Source organism: Dendrobates tinctorius, unplaced genomic scaffold, assembly GCF_039654945.1.
Source record: "Dendrobates tinctorius isolate UK_male_01 unplaced genomic scaffold, ASM3965494v1 ptg000134l, whole genome shotgun sequence".
Lineage (NCBI taxonomy): Eukaryota > Metazoa > Chordata > Amphibia > Anura > Dendrobatidae > Dendrobates > Dendrobates tinctorius.
In genome coordinates, this window is record NW_027361802.1 from 21,512,376 (window position 1) to 21,527,980 (window position 15,605).

General features: G+C 38.4%; 1 protein-coding gene across 3 annotated transcripts in view; it reads left to right on the top strand.

Moving 5' to 3' along the window:
- PCSK5 (proprotein convertase subtilisin/kexin type 5) overlaps positions 1-15,605 on the top strand; it is an 810,488-nt gene that overhangs the window by 469,189 nt on the left and 325,694 nt on the right. For all 3 annotated transcript variants that reach the window (XM_073543784.1, XM_073543785.1, XM_073543786.1), the window contains exons 14-16: positions 10,537-10,680; positions 11,790-11,892; positions 13,554-13,747. In XM_073543784.1, coding sequence (XP_073399885.1) covers positions 10,537-10,680; positions 11,790-11,892; positions 13,554-13,747 — 441 coding nt within the window. The remainder of the gene's footprint in view (positions 1-10,536; positions 10,681-11,789; positions 11,893-13,553; positions 13,748-15,605) is intronic.

The window sequence follows — 15,605 nt, forward strand, 5'->3', positions numbered from 1 at the left end:
AAACCTTCAGAATGATTCAGTAGACTCTGGAGTTGTAGTACATTGTTCTACTGTTCAGAGGCACCTGCACAAATGTGGCCTTCATGTAAGAGTCATCAGAAGAAAACCTCTCAAACGTCCTTACCATAAAATTCAGCATCAGAAGTATGCAAAAGAAGATTTTAGCAAGTCTGCTGCATTTTGGAAGCAAGCCCTGTGGACCGATGAAGTTAAAATAGAACTCTTGCTACTATGATCAAATGTTAACTATAGACCAAAAGTTTGGACACACCTTCTCATTCAGAGAGTTTTCTTTATTTTCATGACTATGAAAATTGTAGATTCACTCTGAAGGCATCAAAACTATGAATTAACACGTGTGGAATTATATAATTAACAAATCTCATCAAGAGAATGCCAAGAGTGTGCAAAGCAGTAAATCAAAGCAAAAGGTGGCTACTTTGAAGAACCTAGAATATAAGACATATTTTCAGTTGTTTCACACTTTTTTGTTAATTATATAATTCCACATTTGCTAATTAATAGTTTTGATGCCTTCAGAGTGAATTTACAATTTTCCTAGTCATGAAAATAAAGAAAACTTTTTGAATGAGAAGGTGTGTCCAAACTTTTGGTCTGTACTGTATGCGTGGTGAAAAAAGGGCACAGAATTTCAGGAAAAGAACATTTTGCCTACTATTAAGCATGGGCATGGATCAATCATGTTTTGGAGTTGTGTTGCAGTCAATGGCACGGGGAACATTTCACGGATAGAAGGAAGAATTGATTAAATTGATTAACCCCTTCACGACATTGATATTGGTGTTTTCCATTCTTGCATTTCCATTTTTTGCTCCCTGTCTTCCCAGAACAATAACTTCATTTTTCAGTCAGTGTAACCATGTGAGGGCTTTTTATTTGTGAGACGAGTAGTACTTTTGAATGACACCATTGGTTTTATCATATCGTGTACTGGAAAACAGGAAAAAAATTCAAAGTGCGGTGACATTGAAAAAATTGCAATTCCTCAATTGTTTTTTTTTTCTTTTACCATGTTCACTAAATACGAAAACTGACCTGCCATTCTGATTCTCCAGGTCATTACGAGTTCACAGCTAACAAACATGTATAGGTTCTATTTTATTTAAGAACAACACACCGTATATACTTGAATTCAAGCCGAGATTTTCAGCCCATTTTTTTGGGCTTAAAGTCCCCCTCTCGGCTGATATTTGAGTCATATACACCAGGGGGTCGGAGAGGGAGGGGGCGGGGGTGTCAGGTCATACTTACCCGTCCTTGCACGGTCTCTGCAGCCCCCAGCTTCTCCGCGATCTCCCTTCCTTCCTTCAGCGGTCACATGGTACCGCTCATTACACTCATGAATATGCGCATATTCATGAGGTGTAATGAGCGGTACCACGTGACCGCTGAAGGCAGGAAGGGAGATCGTGGAGAAGCTGGGGGCTGCAGAGACCGTGCAAGGACGTGTAAGATACTCCCCTGTCTAGGTCCATCGCTGCTTGCTGCTGTGTGGCACGTCATCTGTCAGTGACGTTCAGACAGCAGAGGGTGCGGTGACGTGGTTAGTGCGCGCCGCACCCCCTGCAGTCTGAACGTCACTGACAGATGACGTGCCGGACAGCAGCAAGCAGCGACACCTGGCCCCAGCGATGGAGAGGTGAGTATGTCATTTTTTTATTTTTAAATGTAGCAGCGGCAGCCGCAGCACATGGGGGCATAATCTATGGAGCATCTTATGGGGGCATAATCTATGGAGCATCTTATGAGGGCAGCATATGGGGGCATAATGTATGGAGCATCTTATGGGGCAGCATATTGGGACATAATCTATGGAGCATCTTATGGGGACAGCATATAGGGGTATAATCTATGGAGCATCTTATAGGGGCAGCATATGGGGGAATAATCTATGGAGCATCTTATGGGGGCAGCATATGGGGGAATAATCTATGGAGCATCTTATAGGGGCAACATATAGGGGTATAATCTATGGAGCATCTTATGGGCCAGCATATAGGGGTATAATCTATGGATCATCTTATGGGGGCAGCATATAGGGGTATAATCTATGGAGCATCTTATAGGGGCAGCATATAGGGGCATAATCTATGGAGCATCTTATGGGGGCAGCATATAGGGGCATAATCTATGGAGCATCTTATTGGGCCATAACCTTTATGGAGCAGCATATGGTGCATATTATTCTAGGGAGCATCTTATGGGGCCATTATTAACCTTTGTGCAGCATTATATGGGGTGTATTTTGTATGGAACATTTTATGTGGCCATCATGAACTGTATGGAGCATTATATAGGGCTCCTGATTCAATATGGATATTCAAAAACATTTAACCTACTGATGTCTCAATTCATTTTACTTTTATTGGTATCTATTTTTATTTTTTTAAATTTACCAGTAGCTGCTGCATTTTCCACCCTAGGCTTATACTCGAGTTAATAAGTTTTCCCAGTTTTTTTGTGGAAAAATTAGGTGGGTCGGCTTATACTCGGGTCGGCTTATACTCAAGTATATACGGTAATAGTAACACCTCAGGGACCAATATGTTCAAATCAATTAAAAAGAATATGAAGTTATAAATAGATAAAAATAAATATCCCCAGTGCACTATCAAGAGAGTGGCATCAACTCAAGATAAGAGAGAACAGCCAAGCACCCAAAATTATGGATAACCATGAAATACCAGACAAGATTATACAGATAAAAAAAATATGCCTTTATTGTATAACAGTAGCAACAGTAATACTGTATTAAAAATATGCGCACGTATCAGAACAAAATCTAAAAAATATATAAGATGTGTATATGTAATTGGGTATATAAAATCAGTATTATAAATGGTGGACCCAAAAAAATGATGACCAGTACACTAGATCAAAAGATTAAAATATATGGAAACCTATTAAAGGGAACCTGTCACCTCTTTTTTGGCCTACCAGCTAAAAATATCAAGCTGAGTGTCAGCTGTGCATTCCACAACTACTTCTGAAACCCCCTGACTCCCCATATGTCACCCATAAAAACTTTTTTATTGCTCCTGCGCTATATGGTAATGTGTTCGGTCCGGTTCGATGGGATCTCGTGCTTGCGCAGTATGCTTTGCCCAACTGCGGGCAAAGCCGAAAAGCAGTAGTGCGCATGCGTACTGTAAAATCACAGAGTGACAGGTTAGAAAAGAATTGATAGAATAAATATATACACATAGAATAAATAGAGGTCAGTGACACACACGCATATATACAGCTCTGGCAAAAATTAAGAGACTACCGTCAAATGTTTAGTTTGTCTGATTTTTCTCTTTATAGGTATATTTTTAAGTAAAATGCAAATTGTTCTTTTAGTCTATAAACTTCTGACAACATGTCTCCGAATTTCCAAGTAAACATTTTTCTATTTTTTTCTAACAAAAAAAATGGTCGATATTAAAAAAAACCCCAGTGCTTTCATACCTCAAATACTGCAAAGAAAACAAGTTCATGATCAACTAATGTTTTAGCTCAGTAAGAGTTCAGAAATCAATATTTTGTGGAATAACCGTGATTTTTAAAAGCAGCTTTCATGTGTCTTGGCATGCTTGCCTCCAGTCTTTCACACTGCTTCTGGTGCAAAAATTTAAGCAGTTCTTTGTTTGATGGCTTGTGACTATCCATCATCCTCTAGAGTACATTCCAGAGGTTTTCAATGGGGTTCAGGTCTGGAGAATGGACTGCCCATGACAGGGTTTTGATGTGGTGGTCTCTTAATTTTTTCCAGAGCTGTATATATATATGTATATATATATTACATAGATAGAAGAAAAGCTGGCAATTCAGCAGCCACGTACTTTAAAATGACAGAAGGAGCCGACAGGATAGAATAGATGAATTACATACAGTAAATATACATCTAACAGATATATAGATGTCAGTGACAAATACAATTAGTGCAGTGTATGTGCAGCTTACTGTACATGTATTTAATTAATGAAAGATTATTTTTCTGAAAAAATTGTTGTGAGTTCCCGAGTTATTTTCTTAACCAGCAGAGGGAAAGCCGACGGCTAAGGGCCGATGTTTATAGCCTGGGAAGGGGGTAAAACCCATGGAGCTTCCCAGTTTGTTAATATCAGCTCACAGCTATATACTTAGGCTTTACTTGTTATTAAAATGGGGGACCCTCAAAAAATGATGTAGGGTCCCCCTATAATTAATAACCTGCAAAGTCTATGCAGACAGCTGCGGGCTGATATTAATAGCCTAGGAAAGGGCCATGGATACTTTTCATCTATCTATCTATCTAATATATATGTACAGTATATATATATATATTTATACACACATATATATATATATAGTATATATGTGTGTGTCACTGACATCTATATATCTATCTATTCTATGTGTATATATCTATTCTATCTATTCTAGCCTGTCAATCTGTGATTTTACTGTATGCAGCTGCTGAATTGACGGCTTTTTCAAGGACATCTTTGCGTAAATATCGGACTGCACACGCATTGTCCAAGTGCTGTGCAATTTTTTTCTCGCACCCATAGGCTTGCATTGGCGAGTGTTGATACCAATCGCACTGCTGTGATTTTACACACACACTGAATATGGCTGAGAAAATAAACGCTGATGTGATCTGCCCCTTACATTAACACTGGGCCAAGTGCTATGCGATTTTTTTTACATAGCACTCGGCTGTATTCTACATTAGTGTGACTCCGGCCTTATACTCTTTCTCTGAATTGCTCCTCTCTCTTTTGTTTTTCACTATGTGAAAAATCTGTTGCAAAAACTGAATGTAGCAATTCAGAGAGATGGCGTATAATTGTAAAGTTACTTAACACATAATCTGAGGAGCAAAATGTTATTGGCTATGCAAAAAACACTTCAGAGAGATTTAGTTAAATTATCAGTATGACAATCATTATTGAGACTATCACGATTTACATTATATTCATAAGAATATATAAAAGCACAATAGAAATAGAATGAAACAACTCCCAATGTAAAAGCAACAGACTTCCAAAATAAGACCCTGTATCACAAAGAGCCAAAGTTTGTGATCCAAGTTTACCTTTGAGTGAAAGTTCGGAACCACATTAAGCCGAAAAGCACAAAAGTGACATAACGTGTAGAGAAATAAGATATTGTAAAAATTTCAAGTATTTACAGATTTGATATAATTATAATACCAAAACAAACAGACCATCGATTGGTATAAAATATCACTTTATTATTATTCAGTATGATGAAACTTATATACAGACTTCTGAGGTCACTATGAGAACTGGCAAAGAAGTCAGAAAGAGATAATTTAATCTCCGTTAAGAGTCAATCGAGGGTAGCATTCATTATCTTGCAAGTATACTTTTAATGACATTATAACTTTGCACTTGACTTTAGAAAGAACATTTCACCTCCACTTGGAAAACTATTTTCTTTAGGCAAAATCTTTTTTTTTTCAAAGATTAGATTAAAGTTAGTGCCGATCCTTATTAATCTAATATAGTTAGCTTGTAAACTCATTGTTGAGCTAGAGTTTCTTTCCTTGCAAATTATTCATTTTGACATTTTAATTTTTCTGTTAATTAAAGCACTTGCTACTGGAAGGTTGGTTTCCAGTTTATCCTGTAGGAAATGTGCTAGTGGTGACCTCCAAGCCTCACTCCATGCAGTACCCTCATTACTGTAGGGTTATAGACTTCTAGCAATATCTTCATGCTAATTGTGTAACTGTATAAGGAAAGTAAGAAATGATTATGGTCTATCCAATAGATGGCCCCCTAGCTGAAATGAAAGAACATGAATATTATCTATCATTTGGTGTTTACCTACCCATGTCTGTAGAGATTAAGTTAAAGTATCAGCAACGCCTAGTGTATCCTTGATGCCCTTAGTAACAAATACATTTTAGAAAAATTTATGTAACCAGTTAGAGACTATGCCTGTTTGGGGTAATTTTTTTTTTTTCATATTTCAGCTCCAATAGATGTAAAAAAACAAAACACACACACACAAATTTATATGTCCGTGTCTACTTTATTTTCACTGTAACAAAATGAAATAAAATACATTTTTAAATATATATTATATAGGTTACAATTTTATTTGCAAATTTAGCAGTTTTTTTAAGTAGATTCTGATTTTCTGTACTAAACAGGGTTTACAAAGTCTGAAAGGTACCAGAATGTCAGTAACCCCCCTAAATTACCCAATTTTGAAAACTGTGTGCCTCTCATTGTATTAGTGAGTGTTTTTGGCCCACCGTTTTTTTTTGTTTTTGTTGCAGTCATTAATATAAAATTGATGCAAAAAATTTAATTTTGATTTTTTTTTGTCACAATTATTTCATTTATTGGACATATTTTTCATGCATGACACATACATATAAGACTACACATTCCAACACTGATAGCGCTTTTTCCCGTGTGCCCAGGAATGCCCCAGTTTAGGCCATCATCACCTAGTTTGACCAAGCAATGGTTCACAATAGATAAGGAGCATCGTTTGGCTTCTTAAGCCATAAATTTACTTTGAAGGATTTATAGGCCCTCTTCACTTCTGCAAAGGATGTGAGCATGCAGCACAATGTAATACTGAACAGGTGACCCCAGATTAAAAAATTAGAGGGTGTTATGAGTCTTTTGCGGCCACATTTTACTAAAGGATTTAAATCAAAATTGGTGTGAAATTTTTTTTTTCTCCACATAAAGTGTCATTTTCTTTTCCACTTTTTCATACATAAGTGAGGAAATGGACCCCAACATTTATAGCGCTACTTCTCATGTCCTCAAAAATATCCCCATTGATTCCCTAATCTGTAGCTTGAGAAAACAGTGGTGCTCAAAAGGAAAGGAGACGTATGTGGCTTTTTAGGCCATGAATTCAGCTTGAATAACTTTAGCTAGCAAAGGAATGAAACACACCCAGAAGTGACCCAATTTTAATATTTATACCCCTGAAGGAATTCATTTCTGGGTTCATTGTCAATATGAAAAGCAGTTTCGATATCAGGAAATAATGGGATTACTCTGTTGATCCTAGTAGTGTCACTTTTAAGAAAAAAAATGTTTTTTAAAGGGAGTGGTTGCACAACATCTACAGTGTGTCTGTAAAGTCATGGTGCACTTTTGACCACTCACAGGAAAGTATACAAGTATACCATGATCCCTGGATCTGAAACCCTTAGACTTTTACTTTTGGGGTTATGTGAAGCAACATGTGTACATTGAACGTATCAACAACACTAATCACTTAAAACAGAGAATCACAGACGTTATTCACTCTGTTACACCAGACGTCCTTACTCATGTGTGGCAAGAACTTTACTATCGTTTGGATGTGTGTAGGGCAACAAATGGAGCCCACATCAAACTGCACTGAATAGGTATGAGACTGGGAGAGTTTTTGTTTTATTTGGAGCAGATTTCACATTTCTATCGTTTTTTGTTGCTTTCCAGTGACTGGTCAAAAATGCACCATGACTTTACAGGCACACTGTATATACAGTTGTGGCCAAAAGTATTGACACCCCTGCAATTCTGTCAGATAATACTCAGTTTCTTCCTGAAAATGATTGCAAACACAAATTCTTTGGTATTATTATCTTCATTTAATTTGTCTTAAATGAAAAAAACACAAAAAGAATTGTCCTAAAGCCAAATTGGAAATAATTCCACACCAAACATAAAAAAGAGGGTGGACAAAAGTATTGGCACTGTTCAAAAAATCATGTGATGCTTCTCTAATTTGTGTAATTAACAGCAACTGTAACTTACCTGTGGCACCTAACAGGTGTTTGCAATAACTAAATCACATTTGCAACCAGTTGACATGGATTAAAGTTAACTCAACCTCTGTGCTGTGTTCTTGTGTGTACCACATTGAGCATGGAGAAAAGAAAGAAGACCAAAGAACTGTCTGAGGACTTGAGAAACCAAATTGTGAGGAAGCATGAGCAATCTCAAGGCTACAAGCCCATCTCCAAAGACCTGAATGTTCCTGTGTCTACCGTGCGCAGTGTCATCAAGAAGTTTAAAGCCCATGGCACTGTGGCTAACCTCCCTAGATGTGGACGGAAAAGAAAAATTGACGAGATTTCAATGCAAGATTGTGCGGATGTTGGATAAAGAACCTCAACTAACATTCAAACAAGTTCAAGCTGCCCTGCAGTCCGAGGGTACAACAGTGTCAACCCGTACTATCCGTCGGGGTCTGAATGAAAAGGGACTGTATGGTAGGAGACCCAGGAAGACCCCACTTCTTACCCCGAGACATAAAAAAGCCAGGCTGGAGTTTGCCAAAACTTACCTGAAAAAGCCTAAAATGTTTTGGAAGAATGTTCTCTGGTCAGATGAGACAAAAGTAGAGCTTTTTGGGCAAGGGCATCAACATAGAGTTTACAGGAGAAAAAAAGAGGCATTCAAAGAAAAGAACACGGCCCCTACATTCAAACATGGCGGAGGTTCCCTGATGTTTTGGGATTGCTTTGCTGCCTCTGGCACTGGACTGCTTGACCGTGTGCATGGCATTATGAAGTCAGAAGACTGCCAACAAATTTTGCAGCATAATGTAGGGCCCAGTGTGAGAAAGCTGGGTCTCCCTCAGAGGTCATGGGTCTTCCAGCAGGACAATGACCCAAAACACACTTCAAAAAGCACTAGAAAATGGTTTGAGAGAAAGCACTGGAGACTTCTAAGGTGGCCAGCAATGAGTCCAGACCTGAATCCCATAGAACACCTGTGGAGAGATCTAAAAATGGCAGTTTGGAGAAGGCACCCTTCTAATATCAGGGACCTGGAGCAGTTTGCCAAAGAAGAATGGTCTAAAATTCCAGCAGAGCATTGTAAGAAACTCATTGATGGTTACCGGAAGCGGGTGGTCGCAGTTATTTTGGCTAAAGGTTGTGCAACCAAGTATTAGGCTGAGGGTGCCAATACTTTTGTCTGGCCCATTTTTGGAATTTTGTGTGAAATGATCAATGTTTTGCTTTTTGCTTCATTGTCTTTTGTGTTTTTTCATTTAAGACAAATTAAATGAAGATAATAATACCAAAGAATTTGTGTTTGCAATCATTTTCAGGAAGAAACTGAGTATTATCTGACAGAATTGCTGGGGTGTCAATACTTTTGGCCACAACTGTAGCAATCCCTATAGGAGGGACAGATGTGCTAAGTGATGCTGGGATACCATAATAGGGCCTTATCCGGCAAGGTACGCGGTATTCCCAGTCTGTATTATCAGGTATAACAGGTTTTACAATAACTCAAATGAAACTATAAACAGGCCCTTCTGTGTAGGCCCGGAACTGACACTTACTTCCGTATTTTTCCAAGTTATTACCTAGTCAGTATTTCACCAAGTAGTTAGTAATGGAAGAAAGGACGACTGCAGGAGTAGACTATATGCAGGAGTTTTTTGTTGCCTCTAAGTGCTCATTCACACAACCGTATTTTCAGTCCAAGTGCTGTACAGAAATAAACAGACCTCACTCTTACTAAAGTTATTCAATGGTTCAGTGCAGACAAGTTATTATTTTTTTCACGGACCAATACTGTTTGTGAAATAAATTTCAACCTGCACTAGTTTCTTCCGTGAATCCAATGAAACTCATCCATTCAAGTCTATGAGTACACACTAAAAATGGATGTCATACATAAAACTTCCAATTTTTAAAGATACATTGCAATTCTTTAACATTAGAAACTGTAAATGGTTTTGTAAATTATTTATAACTGCTGCTGTAACAAAAAAACAAAATAAAAAACAGATTGCATGAGGATTGTATATAGACTACATACCAATCACAGGTGGGAAAAAGATCGCCCGAGGTCTCTGGATGAAACTAACAATTTTTCCGACAGCCTTGTGAACCTACCCATAAAGAAGCATAGGTTTGTATACCAGATGTATAAACAGAATGTTAGGATCTATTGCACAATTCTCTATTGCACAATCCCTTAATTTTTCAGCTAGATACCATTTAATCTTCAATTATTTAATAATTTTTTATTAGTTTGAGCTAGAATATGATTAGGAACAGAATCTCATTATATAGAAGTAGGATAAAATGACGGTAGATTGTATAGACTATTGGTAACAAATCTAAAATTAAAATTGAGAAAACAACTTTAAATAAGAAAACTAAAAGTGGGGGATGTTTAAGGGGCGAATTATCTGAATTTCGTTGATCAAGTACTTACATTTCATTCTCATCCGGTTGTTTCCAAAGGTAATTTAGGTTTATCAAGTATATCTTCTAGAAAAAAAACTTTTGTAATGATCATATTTGTACATTTACAACCAAAATATACGGTATGTCTCTTGAATCAGATATGTTGTAGCTGCAGCTATGCCCTGGGTTATTTGTTTGGACATATAGAATGGTGCACTGAACACTTCTGGATACTACAGCTCACCTGGTTGTTATTTTCTTATATACAGTGAAGTTGGTTAGGTGACTTCTGTTTTTTTTTGTACTTACAATTATATTTATTAATATCAAGCCTATATGTTTGTATCTCAAAGGAAAATTGAAGGAATGGTCTTTGGTGTTATACGGTACCTCTATTCAGCCATATTCCCCTAGAAATGATCTTCCTAAAGTGGAGAGGGTACGCTCCAGCCCTGTTGAGGAGCCATCAGAGGAGTACAATATTGATGACTACACAGGTGAGGCCTAGCAATGATGGACACATCTGCTTCATTGATGGTTACATTGATGCATGGGTCCCCTTGAATTTATAAATGTCAGATCCCTTTTGACTATCCAAGGATTCCGTCACACAATAAAAAGCCATTGATAAGTTGCTAATGTGAAGACTATATACAAGAAGTGATTTTGAAAATGTCATAGTTTCTCAACTCCTTCAGTTTTCTCCACTGCTATTACCGTATATACTCGTGTGTAAGCCGAAATTTTCAGCACTTTTTTTTGTGCTGAAAATACCCCCCCTCGGCTTATACACGAGTCATTGTCCAGAAAGCTGGAGAGTAGGGGAGCGGCCGAGCAGCGGCAGGAGCCGGCGGCTGTTACATCATACTCACCCTCCTCGCGCCATTGCTGAATGTCCCGCTGTGGCAGCTCTTCCTGTGCTCAGCGGTCATGTGATACTGCTCATTAATGTAATGAATATGCACGCGTCTTCACACCTATAGGCGTGGAGCACATATTCATTACCTTAATGAGCAGTACCACATAACCGCTGAGCACAGGAAAAGCTGCCGCGCTGGGACAATGGAGATGCAGGGACGTTCAGCGATGGAATGAGGAGGATGGGGAAGGATGGAGGAGGACAGGGGGAGCCGAGCCATGCATATAAGGATGGGATGGGGGAGCCCAACCATGGATACAACGATGGGAAGGAGGGAGCCGAGCCATGCATACAAGTTGAGACTGGGGAGGGAGCCATGCATACAGCAAAGGGACTGGGGGAGCTATGCATACAACAGGGGGAACCACACAGTGCGGGACAGGACAGGGGGTGCTACACAGAGCAGGACAGGGAGAGCCACCCATACCAGGACAGGGATGAGGGGACAATGCATACCCGGCTTATACTCGATTCAATAACCAGTTTTCCGTGGCAAAATTAGGTGCCTCGGCTTATACTCGGGTCAGCTTATACTCGAGCATATACGGTACTTGTGATACCATTGTCACCATTACATTAGGGCATTGCTGTCAACTTTTTAAAATGCTCAAGGGCCGAATTTCATTTGTTGTCATTTGTTTTGCATGACACATATAAATAACTATGTAAACTTTATATTGATTCTAGGCCCATGTAATGCCGAATGTAGTGAAGTGGGCTGTGATGGTCCAGGACCTCATCATTGCACTGACTGTCTTCACTATTATTATAAGGCTAAGAACAACACAAGGTAAACCGATTACATCTTATCTCTAGTTCTATAAGATGTAGATTAGAACTATGCAATACTTTTTCATAAAGTAAACTAAAATGACTAGGGTCAGTTGATCCTGCGACTGCATTAAAGTTCTTATTCAAGACCTTTTTTCTATAAAAACTGCAAAACTTCAAACCCAAACCACCACCAATTGTCTGCATTGGCAACATTTTTGTTGCTGCCTGTTGTAAAGCAACTTGTTAGGCAATTTGCCAGCATTTAGAACAAATGAAAATAACATGGATGGTCAGATATAACTTCCTTTTTCAAATCCCAAAGATTTAACTTTCCTTTTACGTTCCACCGATCCCCATAAAATATATATATACTTTTCTCCGAACCTGTTTTTCATTTTCCTCACCTTGTTTTATTGCCTACCCTTTAGTTATATCCTCTTAATATGCTACATTGATGGTTACTCTGTACAGTTTTAAGCAGAAATCTGGTAATTAGGGAAGGTTGGTCAATGTGTCCGTTATATTAAAGGGAAACTTGACAGTAGCATTTTATAGGGGCAAGTAGAGTTAGTCTTGTATAGGTTACTGTTAAATAATTAAAATGATGGCTGTATTATCCATATCCATTGGTTTATTGCAGAAAAACATTCACTTTTATCCATATGTAAATTGCACTGCAAGTGCACTTGGTCTTGTATATGTACTTGCAGGCCATGACTGCTTTTCAGTTCTCCCCACCTCGCAGTGGCCCCAGCTGCTTGATTGACAATGGAAACAGAGGCTGTTGTCTGTGATGTTATCTATAGACAAGAACCTGTCTCTCCAGTCAAGCAGCTGGGGGCAGTGCTAGGCTGGGAGAACTGTAGAGCAGCTATGGACTGCACGTACATTTACAACACCAAGTGCACTTGCAGAGTAAATTACATATGGATAAAAATACAGATTTTTCTACAATAAAACAACTGATCGGGACAATATAGGTTTTTAGTTTTCAAAATTACTCCCTATTATTGTCCTCATAAGCGCTACTGACAGGTTCTCTTGAAGGGTATTGCTCTCATTTACTTTCAAAGGACTCTCTTACCTGCCGTTAATAGTATAGAATTTTCTAAGTTGCTACTGTTCCCTAAATGTTTGACAGGAACAGATCTAAAAAAAAGAAGGAAAAAAGTAGCGGTAAAGAAGGAGCTCATCTAAAGCCACTCATATAGCTGCATGTAACTGAAAAATTCATTATCACAAAAGTCTTTGAAAAGAATTGACAATGGCAGTGTGCTCCAAATTAAAGCTAGAAACAACTGGCCAGAATTCCTCCACAAAGAATGCAGGAGAAAATGTTACTTCATGTATTAGTGCGAACATATGTAATTTGTGGGCCTTCAAGCAAGGCTGAACAAATAAAAGCCAAGACTTATTCTAGATCATTAACCAAAGTATGAAATTCTGCTTTAGCCATAAAAAAGCATGTTTTCTCCAGCAAGTAAATGCATAATGTAAGGCATGAAACTAATAGAGCTTTTAATGTGTCCCTCTTGTCTCTCAAGTTCACCGGTGATATTTGCCTGAAGATTAGCAAACTTCCAATTCAGAGACATTTCTTGTCAGGTTTAAATCCTGTAATAATTGCCATTTATAATGGTAGCCTTCATGCATTTACACATTTCTGTTTGCTTACAGGATTTGTGTATCGGAATGCCCCCCAGGCCACTATCCTGCCGAAAAGAAGAGGTGTAAAAAATGTTTCCCAAACTGTGATACATGTGTCGGAAGTCGTAGCGACCAGTGCACAGCTTGTAAATCCGGCTACTACTTAAATGAAGAGACCAACAGCTGCACCAGCAACTGCCCAGGTGGCTTCTACCTGAATGAAAGTATGTTCTCCTCTCATCACTATCTGTCCTGTCAGAATTTTCAGAGAAGGAATTTACCACTTAAACATTTTTAGTTTCAGTACTTCAATAAAACAAAAAGAGATGTCTTAGACTCTCGTTGTGAACAGTATTTAGGTACCTGGCTAGTGGAGTGTCTCGACCATGGCGGATGTCACCCATGTACTCACCGACCCTTCTTCTGAATTCCCTCTTGGTTTTTGCCTACATAATTAAGGGGATAAGAGCATCTTTCCTTTGCCTGTTTTTTTATGACATTCCTGGTCCTACTAGACGATCTTTATCGATACTTGCCTTCCCACTGGGGTTCCTGTATATAGGAATATTTTATTACATGTATTTTTTTCTGAATCTAAAGTGTTCATATCAAATGCTTATTTCATATACCCACCTTTACATTACCCTGTAGGGATCTTTATTCATTACTTATGTCATTAATTAATTTTTTAATTAGTTTATTTGACCCACATTGCTTTATACATTTTGTCCTTTTCCCCTTCCTTGAAATAAGAATGCATCAGTATAGCTTTATTTACAGTATGAACCAGCCTTCTTCGTGCGTTTCAGCATTGAGACGCATAACCTGGATTCGCATCATGGAGACGGTGTTGCCTCATATGATGATGCACGTCAGCCTTGTGGGGGGTGGACCTGACTTCCAGACATGCACAATATGGCTGCGGCTCATCTACGGTGCGTCCTGGACTGGAATGCACTCGTCTTTCAGTCATGCCCACATGAGGCTTTATGCGTGTGCAGTATTCTCAGTGAAACTACAATACAAAAAATATACACAGAATCAGTACTGGGTTCATAGGAATACATAATATACGTAATAGCTAACCAGGGGAGAGCTAACTAAGCAGGGTGATCCAAGACAGAAATTAAATGTGGGAAGCGTGATTACCTACCACAGATGCTGACACAAGGGGAGTAGAGTAATGAGATGTTCACAGGAAGCAAGCTTGAGAGAAAATGGCCAACTGGAGGGAAAATGGGCTGGACTAGACCATAATGCTTTGCAAACTTACCCAGAATATATTGTGGATTGGAGGGAAAAAGAAGATTAGAAAGTGAAACTAAGACACAGAATAACACTGCAGTTATGACTTTGGTCAGTAGGTAGAGCCAAAGATACAGAAAACATTAAATCTATGGCTGAACTGAATATTCTGGATATTCAAAGCAAATTATTGTGTGTATATATATATATATATATATATATATATATAAACAAATAGACAGTCAATGATCATGAATTATGTCGGAGACAGAACACATATCATATTGGGCATCCTGCTACCATGACTATTTTGTGAAATGCGGCATCAAGGTGGTTTCTAAGGTTATGCTCTGATCAGTATTTACTAATTTTTATTCTTGCCCGACTCTGCCTTGTTTTTGTACTATCTGATTATAGTCAACTCTCATTTTAACCCTTTACTTGTACTCTCTGGTTATATTTATCCTTTTGACCTGTGAACCACAGTGTGCATGGTGTTATATAACATACATTCTTTACTGATCTAAGCCATCAGGGTTACTCAGGGCACAGTAAGGGCAGCCATCGAGCATCGGGGGCACCATTGTTGCTACATATCAGGGTGCCAACCTCCGAGGCTAGGCAAGATCAGATATTAAGAACAGAACTCAGAGATACCTAGTCCTACATTTCTGCCTAAGTGGCTTTATTGCAATATGTGTATTTATACACATTTTGGGTAGTCAAATGGTTTTAATGCATACCTAATAAAATATGTTTTTATAGTGGGTTCCTTTATGCTGGCCTGTACCTATTAACCCCTGAGTCAATTTTTTTTTGGTTGAATAGCTATTTACA